Below are 20044 nucleotides of genomic sequence, written 5' to 3' on the forward strand. Positions count from 1 at the left end.
GGGGGCAAAGGGCAACTCGGCAAAGAGGCGGCACCCAATGGGCTCTTCTGCCTGCTGAAGATTGAAGACTCATGCATGTGGAGTCACGGAGTAAGCTGCAGAGCCTCGATAACCAGTGACTATCGTGAGGCTGTGGCTTGACACACGAATATAACCTTTGCGGGTCGCTCGAAGTTCTGGCAAGCGCTGAGCAACACTCCCGGTTTGTGAATATCCTATATTATTTCAGAGACCTCTGATTACTGGTTTAACTCCCATCTCTTGTTTCTCTCCATTTACTACAAATATGTCGTCTACGGTAGATTCCAGCGATTCGGACAACAATACTAGGCCTCAGGCAGGGCCTCCGCCGTATGGGGGAAAGCCCAAGTCGAAGAAGAAGAAGAAGGCTCTGCCGCCTCAAGAGACTATCAATAAAATTTGGAAACGATTTTCTGCACGGAAATTCAGCAAGGCGACGGTGCTGTTACCATTTGCCGCGAACGAACACTCGGAAGACCACCCCAAAAAGCCTCATCCGCCATCTATACCCGAACGAACGAACCTGCTTGTCTCCGAAGACTTCGAGAGAGCTGTGCAAGAATGCAGATCAAGGGTTAAAAAGCTGGTCAAGGAGTGTAAGAGAGTAAACATGCGGTACCGCGATCCAGACTTTGATATTGACTGGGATCTGAAATGGGAGAAGGGTTATTGTCTGAATGGACTCGGAGGCAGCAAATTCGAAGTCGACGGACGGGCATTTACACGTATTACCTCAAACGTTCCAAAAGCAGTAAAGAGAGTCCATGAGATTTTCGAAGAGCCAACTTTTTTAAAAGATAAAATATCACCTGCGGATGTGAAGCAAGGCAGCATCGGGGACTGTTGGCTCCTTGCAGGCCTTACCGCACTGGCTAACATGGAAGTGGGAATTCGAAGAATATGTGTTGAATACGATAGAAGTGAGTCCACCCATCAACTTTGTGAATTATTCATTAATGGTAAAAATAGAAATTGGCATCTATGGTTTTGTCTTTCATCGCGGTAAGCTGATGTCTCGCTGCACGGTTATTCAACTCTCCCTCTTCATCCAGAGCCGGCCGTACGTGAAAGAAATTATGTAGCGAGTTTTACGATACTTGGAAATTTTCAGGTTCCAAAACACTCAGCTTTTAGTGAACATAGTTTTGGTCTCGCCCGATTGATGGTACAGAGTCCAAAGCGGTGGAACAGTAGATCCCTTGTCATCTCAATCGGACCATGCAACTTCACTTATTGCTATACCACTATTCTGTATGAAGCATGAGTAGCCTAGTAGTGGCTCATAGCCCAGCACTAACTTTTTATTGTCTTATGTCATTGAGATATGTACTCACTAACATCATTAGATGGCGAATGGATAATCTCTGTCATCGATGACAAATTGTACCTCAAGTCTCCCGACTGGGACTCTCCCTCCGTTCAACGCCATCTACTCGAACAAACAGATCGAGAAGATGTGGAAAAAGAATATCGCAAAACCTACCAAACTGGTTCACAAGCACTATTTTTCGCGCATTGTAAAGACCAGAATGAAACATGGCTTCCTTTACTTGAAAAGGCATATGCGAAAGCCCACGGGGATTATGCTGCATTGAACTATGGGTGGATTGGAGAAGGGGTTGAAGATTTGACAGGAGGGGTCACTACCGAGCTTTTGACTTCCGATATCCTCGATACTGATGAATTTTGGAATAACGAGATTCTAAAGGTCAACAAGGAATTTTTGTTTGGCTGCTCTACTGGACTCCTGGATGGAGGCTACGGAAATCGAGAAGGAATCTCAGAAGGTCACGCTTACGTTATCATGGAAGCTCGAGAACTGTCAAGTGGGCAACGACTTCTCAAACTTCGGTGGGTAGACAGACAGACTGTGTCATTGAGATATTACTAATGCTTTAAGGAATCCATGGGGCAAGGGCAAGAGAGGTAATTGGGAAGGCGCCTGGAGCGATGGTTCGAAGGAATTTACTCCAGAAGCGCAAAAGGAGCTGAACCACCAGTTTGGTAACGACAGCGTGTTTTGGATCTCTTACCAAGATCTGCTTCGCAAATACCAACACTTTGATCGAACCCGGCTCTTCATGGACTCTCCAGACTGGCGGATCACTCAAAAGTGGATCAGTGTGGAAGTCCCCTGGAAAGCCGAGTTTGAGCAGAAATTCAGAATTGTGCTCAAGAAGGAGTCGCCAGTGGTTTTGGTGCTCAGCCAACTCGACGACCGGTACTTTAATGGCTTGCAAGGCCAGTACACTTTCAGGCTGCAATTCCGGCTACACGAGGTTGACTCGCCAGACGGGGAAGACTTTATTGTTCGGAGCCATGGGAATTACCTAATGGAGCGAAGTGTGGTGACTGAGCTCAAAAGCCTTCCAGCCGGCACATACTCTGTGTTCATCATGGTAGTTGCGGACCGCGACTTAACTCAATTTACAATTGAAGACGTGATCAAAGAGCAATGTAAACAGAAAGTCGATAATGACAAACTGGCCCAGGTAGGCACGTCGTATGATATTGCCCACAGTAAAGGGGCCGTACACATGGAATCCAGAGCAGCCGCTCGCAAAACCCACGACAAACTGAAAGCACGAGAGTCACGTATTGCAACTCGAAGAAAGAATTGGGAGAAAAGACATCTGAGCCGTCGTATTGTCAGGAAGCAGGAGAAGAAGAACCGAGAGAAGCGTGAACGCAAATATGCTAAGGACGATGCCGATGAAGAGAAATTTCAGGATAAAGCTATGCAGACGGAGGATGCAAAGGAAGTGCGATTTGAGAAAGAGGACAAGGCAATTCAGACCGAAGACCCAAATGCTGTGACCGAAGAACCATCAACGTCGCAGCTGCCGGCGTCTAAGGAGAATGACAAAGGCGTCCAGACCGACAACGCAGGTTTCATTTATTCAGACTCACAAGGAACACCTGAAACGCCAAAAAGCAGCTCCATCGCCAACTCCCCTCGCCAATTAGTCCACATTCCCACCCATGCTGCTGGTGGGCCGCCGCCGCCAGCACCGCAGATAATCTACAAACACCGTAGCCGAAATGCTTCGATGTCACAGCGCAACTATTCGCACGCTCCTCAGCCGCATCAATATTCCGTCACTTCTGATGGTTATTCGAGCGCTTCTCCGATATCCGAATTCGACGACATGTATAGCGACGATGACCCCACTTTGAAGCCGAGACTTGCCAATACAGGTGGTACACCGAGCACTAGCAAACCAAAGACGAGTATTAGCGATGATGAGGATGAGACTGAGCCGTGGAACGCGATTTGTATCGTGGGTTTCAGGGTATATAGTAAAGATGAGGGGTTGGAGGTCAAGATTTTTGGAGATGGCAATGATGAAGAGGTGGTGGATATTATTGATGAAGGGAGTGAGGCCGATGTTGAGGATGATGGGGAGAAGAAGCAAAATCTGGTGGGCGAAGGTACCAGTGAAACCAAGGACACGAAGGGAGAAGAGCCCAGCTTGCCTATCCGATCTAAAGAAGAGGAGCTGGTCTTCGTCGACGGAGAGAAGAAGGCTTTAAGTCTGGCTGGCGAAGACACCCCAAACAAACCGAAAGACGACGTAGTGGAAAGCACCATCTCAACTCAGACTGATATTTCGCCGGACGATATCGAAAAGGACATACGTTCATTTACGACTTAATGCCACAGGGGGACCTCGGACCCGAAGTCTCTACTCATTTTCCAAAACTCAACTTATGCGCTGATGATTATGATATAATGATGATGGTAACGATTTAGGAGGTCATTACTATGTATGCCAAAGTCTGGGTGTTAATATAGCAATTTCTATATGATTTCTACTTCAGAATTGCTTTGAGGTCATGGAGCCAAGTACTCGAGTAGTATTGTTTTCTTGCTTAATTGCTGACATCTTCGGCCTCGGCACTCGGTTTGCACACAAATAGCACTTTCAACTTTCAAAGGCCCGACTTTCAAAGTAACACAAAAAGACATAGGCTTTATCCTCTCTTATTATTCCGAGACCCAACTTGAGAATGTGACAAACTTGTTCTGACGGTACGGTACCCGCTTTTGCGTCTCCCCTTTTATCTAGCGAGTACGAGACTATACTGGGTTTGCTCAGACCTCACCTCAATATAAGCCTTCTTATCGATAGCCAGGCTCGCCCCCACCACCGCTTCTGGCAGGTATTACAGCGTGTTACCGGACTAGTGATTGGTCCCTCGCAACGCAAAGTGACGCGTCGAGTCCGAGCCCCGCGATACGAAGTATCACGCAAAAAGCCAACCAAGCTACGGATGTACGTCGACGGGGACGGGACGGGTTCTCTAGCCAAGCATTGGACTGGTCAGCTTTTAGTGGAAGGAATACCGTCCAGGAACCCGCGTGCTCGTTGCCGGATCTAGGGCGATGAGCAAGGTAGGGGTTCGGGACTGGGCGAATTGAAGATGCAGAAATACGGGTATACGAAGTCGCAGTTTTCCTTTTCATTGGCCGAACCGTGTCTCCGCAAGGAGGCTGTCTATCGTAAGGTTATATACCTGGCGTCCTGCCCCCCTCTTTTAAACCCCTCTTTCTTCATATATACAGCATAATTAAGTCTTTCTTTTAACCAGCCACTCACTCAGTAACTCGCTCTCGCTTTGCTCGCCACTTGCCTCTCTATTACCTGCCCCACTCTATCGTTCAATCTACCTTTCGCGAGCAAGTCGAAGAAAGAAGGAAAGCAACATGTTGAAAACAGTTGTAATTGTCCTTATCAGCCTCTGCGCCGTCATTTTGCTTATTGGGCTCGGGTCACTCATTAATACGGCTATGACCAAAAGTCCTCTAGAGCCAAGTATAGCGTAGCGATACTTGCAATGGGGGAAGGAAGGAAGGCGCCTGGAATCGAAAGACTTCTTTCTGGGAAGATCACGAATCATCGAGATGAGGACTCTTGATCTGCTCCTCGGTATCGACTCCTCCATTCGATCATACCCTAAACGGTAAATTTCAAGTATGGAGCACCAAAATTTTCATAGATCGCAGCTTCCTCGACCTCCCTCTTTCCACATGGACCTCCGTTGAACCTGCCAATACTGACGAGGCTTGGACTGGACTTTATTCCGAGAAGGATGTGCGCACTTGGGTACTTGATCGGTATTGAGACATGGTGGCATAGACTTTCTTTCTGCAAAAGTGTTGTGGCATACCACGACATACGAACACATCTTAGACTCGACTGCGTAGTCTGCCGAGTAGTTGGGGTGGGATTATGCGAGGTTGTGGAGGGAGATAATAGGTACTGCCCGTGCTCTCACATTGGGACAGCTTCGGGAGATGAAGCATAGTGCGACCAGGTGACGGAAGAATATGGAGAGATGTAATGGTGTATTTGTACCAGTGGGTGGGGTTCGTTTATACTTCGCTATCATACCGTCATGAAGCAACACAATTAGTTCACGGCACGCTAGTAGGAAGTGACAACATAAGTACGACGAATACAGAACAACATATACAGCTTCTCATCCTCACGTGCACAATCTGCCTACACTGACTCCTTACAGCAGGCCCAAATACTGCCCCTCAGCAACTGCAGCCTGGAACGCCGTCTCCATGCACATCCAACGTTATGTTAACTACACTGTCTCCCTCTACTTTAGCGCCTCCATATTATTCGACGTGGACGCGAAGAAAATGAACTGCATGACGGGATGGAAAGGAAAGGCTTACCGAAGAAGAAAACTTTCTCGCCTGGACAAGTGAAGTGCTACTCTTGGTGAGGTGTGCAGACATCTTTGATATTTCTGAAGGCCAAGTTCAAGAAGCCGACTTGAATCAGACTGGAGGCTGAGCGTGGAAGATGAGCATCAGACCAATAGTCCAAGCCTCAATGGTGTTGATGGGCATTTGTTCGGCTTAGTTTCGCATAGCTGCTCGAAGCTCAAACAAGGCTTTCATAGTCGAGCTTTGATGGAGAAATATCGTCATCAAGATCTGAGCTGTCGATAATATTTGATTTCCTATTGTCTTCTGGATAATTAGGATCTATTAAGGTTAGCAATGAAACATTGCAGCGTCTTACTACAAGTCGATAAAAGCCGCTTGGGGTCAATGAACGATTCAAGATTGTCGTCGTACCGAGATGTTGTTCCTATTGATACCTCGAATACAGACCTCCACATCCTTGATCCCGGACTCCAGCTGTTAACTTCTAGCCTCCCATTTTTCGTGCCATCGGAGAAATCGTACCGGATTTCATTACATTGTAAGGCCATGGCAGGTAAAGGGCTCAGCGGTACGGAAAACGATCAACGCATCAAAGCATTGGCTGTATATAAGACAATAGACTGTTGATGCCACTTGGATCATTGCCACATCAGATGTAGAAAATGTGGCGTCGATACGGAGCTCTATGAGAAGATCTTTGACTTGAGTGAAGCACGAGAAAGGGAAGAGTAGGAGTTAGAAAATCCAGATATTGTAAGATCCCAAACGCAGATCGGCTTAATGACAATTTCTATCCCAGAATAGACAAAGGATTGAGATCAACTTCTGGCACGAGGGAACGTAGTAATCCTCAGATTTAAGCTTTGCTTCTAATAGACATGGCTGCAAAAACAAAGGTATCTATACAAATTGCTGAAACAAAGCTGATGCATTGTAATAATGAAGCATTGGAAAATTACAATATAAGTGGAAGCATAGATTTCCGACTAGATACTAAACAAGCTACAGGACTTCTGGAATAGCCAGATATATCCCGGTTGTATTGTGGTTGTCTTCAAGTAGTAAAACTTTAGAAGTCTGTGAGGTTGTATTTCGTACTTGAGGTCTCAGACAAGTGGGGGGAGTAGGCTAAAACAGGCCTAGCGCCTCCAGCCTTCAAGCTCACCTCACCTCAATTTGATCCAAAGAATGTTTTCAGTCTTTCTCACATGCCCCATCGACGGCTGACATGGCAAAACAATGCGACGCGTGGTAGTCACTGGCCTGGGTGCCATAACGCCACTGGGAGTAGGTATTCGGCGGACCTGGACCCGACTTCTTGCCAGCGACTGCGGTATTGTCAGCGTTGCGAATCTCGAACCCTCAGCACGATGGAAGGAGCTTCCCAGTACCATTGCCGGAGTTGTACCTCATGGAAAGAGGGAGGAAGGCAGGTGGCAGGCCTCGGACTGGTTAGCTAAGGGAGAAGAGCGCCGGATGGCAAAGTTTACGCAGTATGCGGTTGCTGCCACAGAGATGGCTCTCGAAGATGCTGGGTGGAAACCGCAAAGTCAGGAAGACAAGGAGGTGACTGGCGTTTGTTTGGGAAGTGGAATTGGAAACCTGGAGGAGCTCTATAATACCAGCATAGCCTATGATAAGACCGTGAGCTATCAAGCAGAATTGGATCGAGAAATGTTTGCTGAGATCCGTGCGTAGGGATACAAGAAAGTATCGCCATTGTTCGTCCCCCAGCTACTCATCAATCTGGGCGCAGGACATATCTCTATGAAGTATGGCTTGCAGGGGCCCAATCATGCTGTCACGACTGCTTGCACCACCGGGGCACATGCCATTGGAGACGCCTCGCGCTTTATTGCTTTCGGTGATGCAGACGTTATGATCGCAGGTGGTTCCGAATCTTGTATTCATCCTCTTGCTCTTGCTGGCTTTACGAGATCTCGCTCACTGGCCACCTCCTACAACGACGACCCTCACTCCGCCTCACGCCCTTTTGATCGAGATAGATGCGGGTTTGTGATAGCTGAAGGCGCAGGGGTTGTTGTCCTCGAAGAACTAGAGCACGCAAAGGCACGTGGGGCCGAGATCTATGCTGAGCTCCAAGGGTATGGACTTAGTGGAGATGCCCACCACATTACTGCCCCAAGAGAGGATGGGGCGGGCGCCTTACTGGCTATGAAGAGAGCTCTCAAGAACGCAAGTATTCGGCCAAAGGAAGTCGATTATATCAATGCCCATGCTACAAGCACTCCACTTGGAGACGCTGCCGAGAATTCTGCTATCAAGAGTTTAATGCTTGGGGAGGATGGTCTCGACAGCGAGAATCAGATCGCTGTTAGTAGTACCAAGGGTGCCGTAGGTCATTTGTTGGGAGCTGCGGGCGCCATCGAGGCAATATTCTCAGTGCTGGCAGTCAAAGAGGTAAAGGCGAACTCCACACAGGTTTCTTAGAATCTTCTGTTACTGACTCTAATTCAGAATGTCATGCCTCCTACGCTCAACTTGCAGAATGCCGACAACAACTTCAACTGCAACTATATACCTTTATCGGCACAAAAGAAAGATGTCAATGTCTCTATATCAAATAGCTTTGGATTTGGTGGTACCAACGCCTCCTTGGTCTTTACAAAATATAATTGAGGTATCCGAAAATCGAACCACTTCACCGTTCACACTTAAATCAGATATTTATTCTTGACTATTAGGTGCTGATATTCAGGAATCAAGATAGCTCTCCCCAAACTCATTTGATACGTGCCGAAACGTCTATCTTAAACACATGTGCCCCTTTATCCGATGTCAAGCATTCTACGCGGTTGAGTTTCTCTATAGATTGCTCTCATGCTACCAAGTCAAGTCGACCGAACATGATCATTAGATTTGACCTGGTATCAAAGCTCTCCTGCGCCATCCAAAACTTCAAGCAATGGCTGGTCAACCGCATAGTCGATTGGTTTCTAGCCGCCGTCATCCGCGATATTGAGATTGCCCCATGATTTAGTAACCATCTTACTCGCTGTTTGCTTCTTCACCGCTGACATGAGCGCTGTACCCGCAGTCGTACGGTATGGTACCTTTTGTTTGATCTTCCAAGACCTGTCATTAATGTCCACGCCCTTCCCAAGTAAGAATTCCATCATTCAAAAACATTCCTTGTCCAATTTCCTGGTGCAGACAGCATGATGTAATGCATTGCACCTCTCGAGACGTGCACCTCTTTCCAGCAATAAGGACACTACAAATATAGTCGACAAGGATGTAGCACATTCTAGGGACTTCATACCTCTGAAGCTAGTCAGATTTGGATCTGCGCCTTGGTCGAGAAGAAACCTCGTCAGCTCTTCATTTTCTACAGCGGCGCTGCTTTGTGTCAATTTTGTTGCTAAAGACAAACAACAATTGCCTTGGGAACTTACTTCAGTACAGGAAGTCTTCTGGCACGGGATCACGAATGGAAGTCTCGCTTTTCCATTGTTTAAGAATTGCCTGCAAGCGAACCATGTCTCCTTTTTTGCTTGCATCCTGTACGTCGTTCTTCGCAGCTGCAAGTCGTGCGTTTTTAAGATACTTGGCGCGGGGTTGTGGGAGCTCGATAGATCGTGGTATTTCTTCGAGGAGTCTTTGCACGCCATCAGCATCCCCTTCGCCTGCCGCCTTGCTCAACGCTAGGCGTCCCGGGGAAATACTGTGCCCTGGTAAAACCATTGTACTCGAAGGTCGCTGTGCGTCGATTGAGGAAGCCATGATCTAAGACGATGATGAATCCTATCATTATGGTGGCAGGGACAGGAAGTTGTTATAATATACCTTTGCTCAGCCGCATCGATGCCGTTACAGTACTTCTTACCGAAGTTTATTGTAAGGTCTTACTTGGGTAAGCTATGCGCAGTCGGAAGCATGCCCAAGTATTTTGTATCGCATAGTCGCATCTGGTTTACTAAGGCGGATTATATCCATATGCACCATGCACTCCTCCAAACCCCAAAAATTTGTGATTCCACACTTAAAATGAAGGCATAACGCCCGGAATTTGATTCAGCTCATGTCTTTCATTTGCCTCTCAGCCGAGATACTTGGTACGAAATCATTGGAGGTTGGGTCTCATGTCCTAGTCCATCCTCTCCACCAACATCGCTGAGCGTAGGGTTTAGCGAGCAACCCCTATTTGTTCTGGGATACGGGCCCCCTGCAATCTCAGTGGGTCTCAGCGACATCGAGATCTCCCCAGGGGCTCGCCTCTACTGACTGAGTCTTGGTTGCCGGGTCGCCATTCGTCAACGAACTTGAGTGTGGTTATGTACCTTTTACGGGAAAGCTTATTAGAGTTCCTGCGATCTTTGACATAAATGATCCACTTGGGAGGAAATCATTCGTTTTCTCAGGAACCCAGAAAATCCTACTGGGCAGTGCCGCCAAGGCGCATTTCCAACAACGCCGCTGCAGGGGCTATGCACGTTCTCTAGCCTAAGGCGGTAATCCTTAACACAAACAACATCCCACTTCATCCCACCTCTCAATTTTCTTGCATTTTCAGACTTAGCAAGCTCATCTTTGTACAACTTCGGCTTCATGAGAATCATAGTTCCTATTCGTCCGTCGCCTGGAGCAAAGATAGATGTGTGTCTGTCTGACCCTTCGCTTCATTTCGAGTGAGAGCAACGAGACTCGTGGTTATCGGAATTTAAGAGTAGACCCCACTGATAGATACTGTAAATTGCCTACCTACGCAAGTCAACCAAGACCGTACCAAGGTCTACTATAACGATTCTTTGAACTATTGGCCTCCGGAATACTCCGAACATCTTTTCTAGCTCGGATCCCAGGGTTGCTCGAATGGCTAGGGAGGATATCTTCAAACAACACACCTAGAGTTCCTAAATACTGATTCGTCTTCTCTATTCTTCACCATGAGATTCTCGGTGGTCCTGGCGATCTTCATCACAGGCCTAGGCACGACTATTGCTAAGCCTCTTGTGACACCAGTCCAATGTGACAGTATCTCCAAATATTCTGTCGAGGTTAGTGAGACTAAACCTTCCGTTGATCTGTTCTGACCGCACACAGTGGTTCGAGCAAAATACAAAACCAGAGTGGCGGTTAACGTCTCTCGATTCCAACGCACTGTTCTACTCGCAGGGTCTTTCCGCTAAAGCGAAGCAATTCGCGAGACGAGCTGCGAAAGTCACAATATGGGTAAGTCGTGTCCGCGTCCAACACCCTCTTTATACCTTTACTTGATTTGCGCCCAACTAATTCAGGTTCTCCCAAATAGGATATCTGGCCATGTGAGACTTATCAGAACCATCAAACGAGGAATAACCCATTATGGTGCATTATGTCGGATCCGAAGCAGGAAAAAGCTTACTTTGAAAACATGTCGGCAGCTTTCGCCAGGAAGGCTGCAAAAGTTGCCACTGTCATGCATAATGATATCAACAACCCACCCATATGGGGGATCTGGAAGAGAATAGAATTTGAGGTGCTTAGAAGATCGGGGTTGGTTGATCAAGTGAGCTTTAATTTTTCACTAGATATATTTTGCCTTGTAAGTAGAATGTTTACTAACAAGTTGACTCATAGATTATTGCCATCGACGCGAGAGATGTCGGAAATCAAAAAGTCGAATGGCCTTTTGAGGTGATGCTCGATTCGGCGCAGAAAATCTTGTATGGGAGGGATGAAGACCTAGAAAAGAGATGGGGGAGGTCTGTCCTTTGATAATAGTTGATTCTAAGCATATACTATCATGATGCGACGACTTCAAAATAGAAAGAAACACTTATGATCATATACATTTCGCGGGATTATCCATGGTGCCTGGCTGTTTTTTCTTAGATGGCATCACTTGATTGCCTAATGTCACAAACAGGGAAGATGTGGGGATATTTCAATTTCCATTGAGGTTCACATAATTTCTCGAGAAGAAAGACCAACATACCGGTCTATTGTCCATGTAGCTCTAAAGAAATAACGTCAGACTCGTCAATCAATATTCATTCGGCCCGTTAGACAAGGCTAGGTAGTCAAATAACCGAAGCCGGAAATGGGGCCCGGGGGTGGGATTCCGCTACGGCAAGCAACCTTAGGTTCACATCCTTCCTGTGCTGTATTGCCGCGGAAGTGGCAACTCACAGATCAGTACGAGAGTCTACGATCTCCTATCTGGAAAAAATTAAGTAGTTCCCGGCGGTAGATAAACAATATATCCCCGGTGGGCAATATGCTGGCTTCCACTCGGCTTGTTGCTGAGCCCCGCCTCTCCCTCGATTTTAAGAATGGAATTCATCTAGAGGGAATCTTGCATTTGGTGTTGAAAGCATGCACTTTCCCTTGATCTGGGAAACCAAATGACAGGACAGTGTCACCAATCAATCGGTTGGCAGCTGGCACGGTCAAATTTTACATTTGAACTGTTACACTGCATGAGATCGAACGGACTGTTTCCTGAACTTGGGACAGGCCAGATCCTGCATAGTCCCGCTAGCTGCACAGTTTACAAGGGGGAAGAAAGGCATACCGCACATCATCTAGAAACGTCCCAAGATCGAGACAAGATCCTGCACGAATACATATGTTCTATAGCGCTGCAGACGAAACGGGAAACGGCAGGCGGGAATCACGCGGCGCCTCCGAAATCCAAAGTCCTGTTGTTTGGGTACAGGTATAGTACTTGATGCCTCGAGTATACTCGTACTCGTTTCTCAAATATAATTGAGAGTTGCAAGCTTGGAAGATATTCATCCAATAAGTGGACACCATGGGCTGTACAACTCATGCTCAACCCGTTATTCATCTATCACAGTCAGACTTCGTAATTCCACACCATTGCACTCACTCCAGAGTGTACCAATCATGAAGCTCTGTCCAACTCAATCGTCAAACTTCATACTAGGGCGAACAAACCAGATGCCCTCATGTCTCGGGAAGTCGTGACAACCACATCTCAAACAAGCCTTTTGTATCTTCCCCTTTCCTAATGCCAATGAGTTAGAGCACAGAGACTCAGATCTACATATATGTAGTTTCCTCTCTCTAAGACCTTTAACTTCAGCAGACCTCTCATCTCCCCAGTAAACAAATACACGTTCCCTAACTACACAACTCATTCACAATGTATCTCTTCACGCTACTCATCCTAACCCTCCTGCCCTTCTCCCTCGCTGCCCCATTTTCCGTACGTCCCTCCCCTCCACGCCCCCTTGATAACACCCACTAACTCCTTACCAGGCCCCTACCCCAGCACAAGCCACTTTCCCAGAAATCGACCATCCTCTCTCATCCGTCGACTCCAGCATGCAAAGCGGAAATGGAGACGGCGGGGTAATACGTACTCGCCAGATAAAGGGAGAATACCCACCTGGTGAACCACACCACGGCTGGCATATCACAGACGGTCCGCCGATCCGCCGTGCCGAGGGGGTTTGCGAAGAGGAAAGTCCTGATTCCGGAGACGATGGTGATGGAGATGCTGGTTTAGCAAAGAGTACAAGGGATCCGGTAGCTGGAGTCCCGGTTGCGGGAGGTGTGCTGGGAGGGCTGGATAAACGACGGGGTCCTTTGGAAAGGTTAAGTAGTGGAACTGGGGTTGCGGCGCCTGCGGGCAGTTTGTTGGATTCAGTGCCTTTTTTGGGATTGTTGCTGGGGCGCGCGTTGGGTGTGGTTGAGAGTGGGATTAGATCACCTGAGGTTGATGGCGGGCGTGGATTGCCAGATAGGGCTGGGTGAGGTGATAGGTGGGACAAATTAGGGGGTGGCAGGTGTGACAAAAGTAAAGGGTGGTAGGTTGATGTTGGCGTCTGGTTTGGTCTGTTGTTCATTTTGAGGCGGGTAACTGGCAGGGGGGACAAGGCTGGACCAATTTGCTTCTGGAATAAAAGCATGATCTTTGCGTGTTACCTTTGCTTGGGGTTGGTGTTACTGTTGCAATAGATCTGATTTTTCACAAATCCGGGGTACATGTTTGTGAGACAGTACGGGCCTCGCCCATTGCTTTGGATTTCGATGAACTGTGAAATTTATAGTTTGAGTTACCTTGTATTCGGCCCGGTATTGTACATGTCTCGGGAGTTTGAGTCGACTTGCAGTACTTAGCACCATGACATTCGGCGATGAACTTCTCTAGATAAATAATATATTTCAATAAGCGAACTTCAAGAGACCTCGTTCTGGAACGTGAAGTACCAATAGTTGCTATAAACACTATATCTATATCGAGATGTCATTAGAGATTCCTCAAGTGCAGTTCATCAAGTTCAAGCTACTCAACATGCGCAAGACCTATTCCAGCGGATCCCGACCGCCCCTATTTTCCATCTCACTTATATATTTCTCCTCATCCTCCAAGTCATCTTCCCCGGGATGTGTAATCGGCAGAAAAGGGACACCTAGATCTTCAAATTTCTTCAGCCGGGCAGCTGTGTTTGGTCTGCTTTTGTTTATGCTAAAGACCTTGATTCGATGGCACGATGAAGTGACGTGAAGATCCCAGTTCCTGTTCTATTAGTCTAGCGATCAAAGGGGCGAGTGCGCTTACCAAGTAGACCTGACAAATGTAGGCTGAGTATTCAGTGAATTGTCCCAACACCTCACTACTAATTCCAACCAGCCCTCTGCATCAACTGGTAGATCAATCTCCCACAATCTCCAAGCATGGTAATACTTTTCCGACAAGTTCTGATACGGCACCTCATACCAGATACTTCCTCCATCACCACTGACCTCGACTCTGACAGGCCAATGCCCTCCTCCTGAATACGCCCATCCTCTCAACTTAATCGTACCTTCGTGGATAATCTGATCCAAATCCAGGGGAGTCATAATAGCAGAACTAACCGGCATGTCCTGAATACTGAACCCCGAAGAATACGTTGCATTATGCTTCCCAACCTGCGAATTATAATAGAGATACTCCTTCTGCTGTACTGGCCCCATAGACGGACCAGAAATGACATTGATCCTCGTCAACCACTTGCAAGACCTTGCGCCAATATAGCCGAAAACTACAGCGCGCAACGGGAAGCCGTGTATTTTGGGCAACGGTTCACCGTTCATTTCCCATGCTAGTAGCACTTCGTTTATCTTGACTTTTCGCCAGGGTACGGAGACAGCATAGTTGTAGACTTCGCCTTTTTTAAAATAGGTGTCTGCGCCGAGGAATTCGAGGTGCGGGGCTGCGGAAGGGTCTTTAAGGCCACCGCAGTATTTAATTACTTTCTTGAGGGAGACACCAGTCCATTTTGCGGTTCCGATAGCACCTTCTGCCCACTGTGCAAGGTCAATAGAAATATATGTACAAGAGAAGGGTACTTACAGGGGCATTGATCAGCTCGTCTCCGTCGCCGGGATACTCACGGATTTGCTCAATTCTTCTAGTCCCGGAACACTGAATTGTCACGGTGGTGCTTTGTCTCGGGAAGAGATCCTCGTTCTTCAATTCTGCCATAGTGATTCGTTTCGGCGTATTGACGAGTCCCGCGACGTCGAAGAAATACGCATCTTCATCAATCTCCGGGATACCACCGTGATTTCGGACGAAGTGGTCTTCGTTTCTCGTGATGGCGGTCTCAACCAGGCGTCCCTTTGCAAAAGTTAGATTAATTTCTTACAGGAAAAAATGGAAGTGTGAATATACTTTGGGAGGCTCCCCATTGTAGGGAAATTGTAGAACGTGGATCATGTCAGGACTTTTCTCTTTCTCCACGAACAACCAACTCTCAGCTGGCATATCCTTAGTCGCTTTGCCTAATGCATAGTGATATTGCTTCCATCTGACACCTTCAAGGATTGGATTCGTTTTCGGGAGCGGTACAAGTTGGAATTCTGGCGGCTGATATCCAGTCATCAGCAAAGCGTTCGTGTTCATAACTTGGTATTATCTTTGAAATGGGGGTTGGTCTTACGCCGGGAAAGTCGAATTTCTTCATAAATGCCTGAACCTTTTTCTTCCTCTCCGGATACTGCTCCCATTCTACATATCCATGCCAGCCAGGCAATTCCTCTTTTAAGCCTAGAATTTCTGGTTCGGGAATCTCTTCTTTCAATTTGATCACTAGATCTGGATGGAGAATTGAGGTGTTTTTATTTGGTGATGTCGAGGCCCCATTTATCTTGGTGTCGCTTCTGGGATGAGTAGTTGATTCATCCTCGATCTTGAGAGAGCCATCATTTGAGCCGAAAGTCATAGTGATTCTTTTCTTTTTCCTTCGGTCCTATTCTGAATGAAGTGCTTGGATAATTCGTCGCAAGACTGGAAAGTGAAAAAAGGGCAAAGGAGAGATGGGAGAAGGTTGTAGCCCTTATCTCCTAGCTTGAACAACAAACATAACAGGAGGCCTAGGCCAGCTGTATTTGCGTGCAATAGAAAATTCATGCTTGACGTCCACTAATGTTTCCTGTTGAGATATCCAACGACGTCAGTGTGAACATATCCGGCTTTACTTCCGTGGTTCCGTGGCGGAGATTTCATTGATTACAAAGTTAGGGGGGCAGGGCCTCATTCCAGATCTATTCGTTTATTACTGGTTGGCGACGATGATATGGATCCATATATTAAACTTTGGACCTCTGGATTTTGCTGATACACGGTTATAAACTACTCGGAGATAGAACAGACCTGGCCTGGTTGGGAGTGTAAGTGTAAGTGTACAGTCATAAGAATGCGGCTTCACTTCAGTATGTAGCGGCAACAGTCAAGCACTTCGAGACTTGGCATCAGAACCCGAACCTGAACCGAACCCCTCAGTTACCAAACGATTCAAAAATATAACAATATATAATCGCCATGCTCGGATACGAAAACGAAGATGTGGTAGCTTCCCACCCGTGCTCTAGCTTATTTGATGTCGTCAGAATCTGCGGTAGTTGACCCGTGGAATGCTTATAGAGTAGCAAATCATGAGAGCAAGAATTTCAGGGGAGGGCCTAGGTAGATAAGAGAAAAACATGGAGCGGGTTGAACCAAAGTTTTGCATGATCATGATTTCTTTGCATGCTTACTAACACGACTTGGCCTCGATGCGATGTGAAAGGTGTTTGCGGTTGTGGATGTAGATGTAGATATATTGTAGAATAAATTGAGCGGCGGGCTGGTGAAGTTGGCTCGGCACATCACAAGCCAACAAAGCTTGGCAAGGGCAACACCGTCCTCCCCCGCATTCCATCCCAGACCCGACTCACAACCTCAGTTCAACACACTCAATTGCATACTGTAACGATCCATAATAATGCTCCTCCTTGGCCTCACAGGCTCCATCGCAACCGGCAAATCCACCGTCTCATCCATCCTCTCCTCACCACCCTACTCCCTCCCCATAATCGACGCCGACCTCCTAGCACGCAAAGTCGTCGAGCCTGGCACATCGGGCTACAATGCCATCCTCAAGCACTTCCTCCATGATACTCCCGATCTACTTCTCCCTGCATCCGAATACGATGTGTCTAAATTCCCTCAAGGCGCGCCATTGAATAGACCTGTGCTTGGGAGGAGAGTATTTGGAGATAGTGAGGAGAGGAGAAAGGATCGTGGGGTGCTGAATGGGATTGTCCATCCTGCGGTGAGGAAAGAGATGTATAAGGCTTTATTGCTGGCTTATTTAAAGGGAAATTGGGCCGTGGTGCTCGACGTGCCGTTGTTGTTTGAGAGCGGGCTGGACTCGCTATGCGGTATTGTGATGGTTGTTGCTGTGAGCGATCCGAAGATACAGATGCAAAGATTAATGGATAGGGACTCGCATTTGACTGAGGAGGATGCGCAGAACAGAGTGAGGAGTCAGGGGGATGTGAGAGAGAAGGCGAAGAGGGCTGAGTTTATGGCACAGGAGGGTGGGAGAGGGGTAGTGGTTTGGAATGATGGGGGGACGGAAGCATTGAAGAGCGAGCTGGACAAGGTTATAGGGGAAGTTAAGGGCAGAAGTCCGAGGTGGTGGGCATGGCTACTCTGGTTATGTCCACCATTTGCAGGGCTGCTAGCCGTCTGGAGCTACTGGAGGTCCACGGTGATTAGTAGGAGGTGGAAGCAGAAGGAGTTGAGGGAATGGGCTAAGCTTTGAAAACATAATCAAAGCTTATAAGGTAGTTGATTCTTTACTTCGTTTGTGAATACTTAAGGCGTTGCCAGTGCGGCGTCGATACTAAAGTTGATTCCGATTCTTGGTCAAGATCCCATCAAGTCCCATATGAGTTTGAGCTCGTATATGCTACACCATATCCATTTCCAAAATGTCAATGTTGATTCAATCACTGCCAGTTGAAAATTTACGGCAGGAGAGGGGCGCTTTGCAGCCGTGGAGAAAGCCTTAAACCTACTGAATAAATACTGCTCTTATATTCACATTATCGCGTTCGATGTTTCACTAGGAATACATGAAGGTCACAAAGGTCACTTTCTTCAACCAAGTACTATCTTCCAAAGTTGAATTCTATATAATGCTACCCGTGAGGGCGGTTGCGCCAACCGCTTGATGGTGTTGGCCGGATTCGGAAGGCGGAGTTGAGAGTCTCTCTTTCTCACCTCACCACGCCCAGCTTTCACGACATCCATAACATTCTTAAACTTCTCTTGGGCATCTCACCAAAGTAGGGTGGTTACTCTATATCTTCCTCAATCTTCTACCTTCACTGGTCCGCCTTCACCGACTCCACGCCGACCGATCGAGTCGAGCGTGTGACTTTACGCGGTATTCTCAGTCAGCCCCCTCCAGACGTGTCTGAACAACCCCAGATCCTTTATCCGCATTTAATATATTTCAAGCGCCGCAAATAATCAAATTCTTATAACCCTCTCATCTAAGGTCCAGGACGTCGCGCTAGTCGTGGCGACTTGTCTGTTCAATTCATGTACAACTGTAAGGCCAACGCTCGGGACTCCTGAGTCAACAGTGTTTCTAATGTGTTGGCTGCGCCAGAGTGCTCCTACGTTTACCGGACAAGTGACTCTTTAGTAGACGCTGGGACATCTACCGACTCTTCTGATACTGTTCTCGGCGACTCTGCTAGACGCGCTCTTTATATCCTCACACTTCATTCTCACCCTCACAATACCCTCCCGGACTGGACGGTTTCCGATTCTCTTTTATTCTTACTCCAAACTTACGATTTCTATCAATTCGAGCAATATTTTATCCCATATCAATATATTTCCACAGCGGGTCAGCAAATGGGGGCCATCGGGGTCAGATACCCTGACTCGTTGATGGAATGGATCGTAGGGGTTCCAATTCCCAAAATCAAGCCAAAGGCTGAGACAAAACCACCTCCGAAGACGAAATCACCTCCAGAGACAAAAACGCATCCAGTGTCGAAAGCTCCCCAGCATAGCGAGTATAGGTCGAGGTCAAGATCTCCTCATAAGCTATCTGTTTCTGTTGAGACATGCAGTGATTACGAATCCTCTGACTGTTCGTCGATTTCAGATGCGGGTGATTCTTCTACAACAGAGGAATCAACACCAAAAAAGGCAACCAAGAAGGTCCGGTTTGCAGAAGGAACCATGGAGAACTCCGGTTCTAAGAAAAATAGCAAGAATGACCAGAAAGCTCATGAGAACGGTGGCAACCAGGGTGGGAAGCCGCCATGCAAGTCTTGTCAAGCAAAAGGAGGTAATGGTATGGTTCACAATCACTCACAGAATGTGCATAATCCACAGATCAATCGGGGCCAGAACCAAGCAGGACACAATTACCCTCCACATCCCAACATTGAACATGTTCAAAAGGCCTCACAGCCGTATCAGCAAAATGGAAACGCAGTGCCAAATCATTTTCAGCAGAACTGGGATGGTGGTCAGTCACAATATCAGACAACCGGCGCACGGCAGCAGAATCCGCAAAACATTCACCAGAAGAACCAGCAACCGAATCAAAACAACCAGAGAAATACAAATTCACCACATCGCTGTCAAACTCATCAAATCAAACACGACAATATCAACAATCAGCAAAACCCATCGAAACCTCCTCATAGCAAAATGAGCGCTCAGAGGCAGAATCAGAGCCCTCGTGCGGCGCTTATACCAAACTCTCGAATCGTCCAGCACCGTAGGGCAGAGGTTGTCCAACGGGAAGATGTCATTGAAATACCCAGCGACCCTCGCCCAAACGCCTTTTACTGCGCGAGGAGTGGCATACTTCGTGTGTACCATGGCGATGTCTTTGGCAATCCATACTCAAGCCTGATCCCTCCTCCTAAGATGCCGATTGGCACATTTGCTCCTCCTCCTATTCCTCCTATGAGTGGCTTTGGCGCAGTTCACGCACGCTCAACCGCCGGGCCACCTTCTGTGCATGGCCAACCATTCGCTCAAGTTTGCAGTGCAACGGGAGTGAACTTTCAGCAATC

General features: G+C 47.4%; 4 protein-coding genes across 4 annotated transcripts; 3 read left to right on the forward strand and 1 right to left on the reverse strand.

Annotated features, from left to right (window-relative positions):
• Window positions 1-286: 286 nt before the first annotated feature.
• Window positions 287-3677, forward strand: Capn9 (Calpain-9; the record flags this gene model as incomplete). Its single annotated transcript, XM_031146124.1, has 3 exons — window positions 287-941; window positions 1368-1872; window positions 1922-3677. 3 exons carry the CDS (start codon window positions 287-289, stop codon window positions 3675-3677), a joined length of 2916 nt encoding a protein of 971 aa, XP_031008946.1.
• Window positions 3678-6949: 3272 nt separating this feature from the next.
• On the forward strand, window positions 6950-8350 carry LHYA1_G001139 (putative 3-oxoacyl-[acyl-carrier-protein] synthase, mitochondrial; the record flags this gene model as incomplete). Its single annotated transcript, XM_031146125.1, has 3 exons — window positions 6950-7354; window positions 7409-8131; window positions 8189-8350. The coding sequence occupies 3 exons, from the start codon at window positions 6950-6952 to the stop codon at window positions 8348-8350; spliced, it is 1290 nt and encodes a 429-aa protein (XP_031008945.1).
• Window positions 8351-13987: 5637 nt separating this feature from the next.
• SOX (Sulfite oxidase) lies at window positions 13988-15891 on the reverse strand (the record flags this gene model as incomplete). Its single annotated transcript, XM_031146126.1, has 5 exons — window positions 13988-14201; window positions 14244-14974; window positions 15021-15287; window positions 15342-15536; window positions 15610-15891. 5 exons carry the CDS (start codon window positions 15889-15891, stop codon window positions 13988-13990), a joined length of 1689 nt encoding a protein of 562 aa, XP_031008900.1.
• A 1041-nt stretch (window positions 15892-16932) lies between these two features.
• CAB5 (Dephospho-CoA kinase) lies at window positions 16933-17757 on the forward strand (the record flags this gene model as incomplete). The annotated part of the gene is made up of 1 exon (XM_031146127.1): window positions 16933-17757. The coding sequence occupies one exon, from the start codon at window positions 16933-16935 to the stop codon at window positions 17755-17757; it is 825 nt and encodes a 274-aa protein (XP_031008901.1).
• Between the last annotated feature and the right edge of the window lie 2287 nt (window positions 17758-20044).

This window comes from Lachnellula hyalina (assembly GCF_007821495.1).
Source record: "Lachnellula hyalina strain CBS 185.66 chromosome Unknown contig00010, whole genome shotgun sequence".
Taxonomy (NCBI): domain Eukaryota; kingdom Fungi; phylum Ascomycota; class Leotiomycetes; order Helotiales; family Lachnaceae; genus Lachnellula; species Lachnellula hyalina.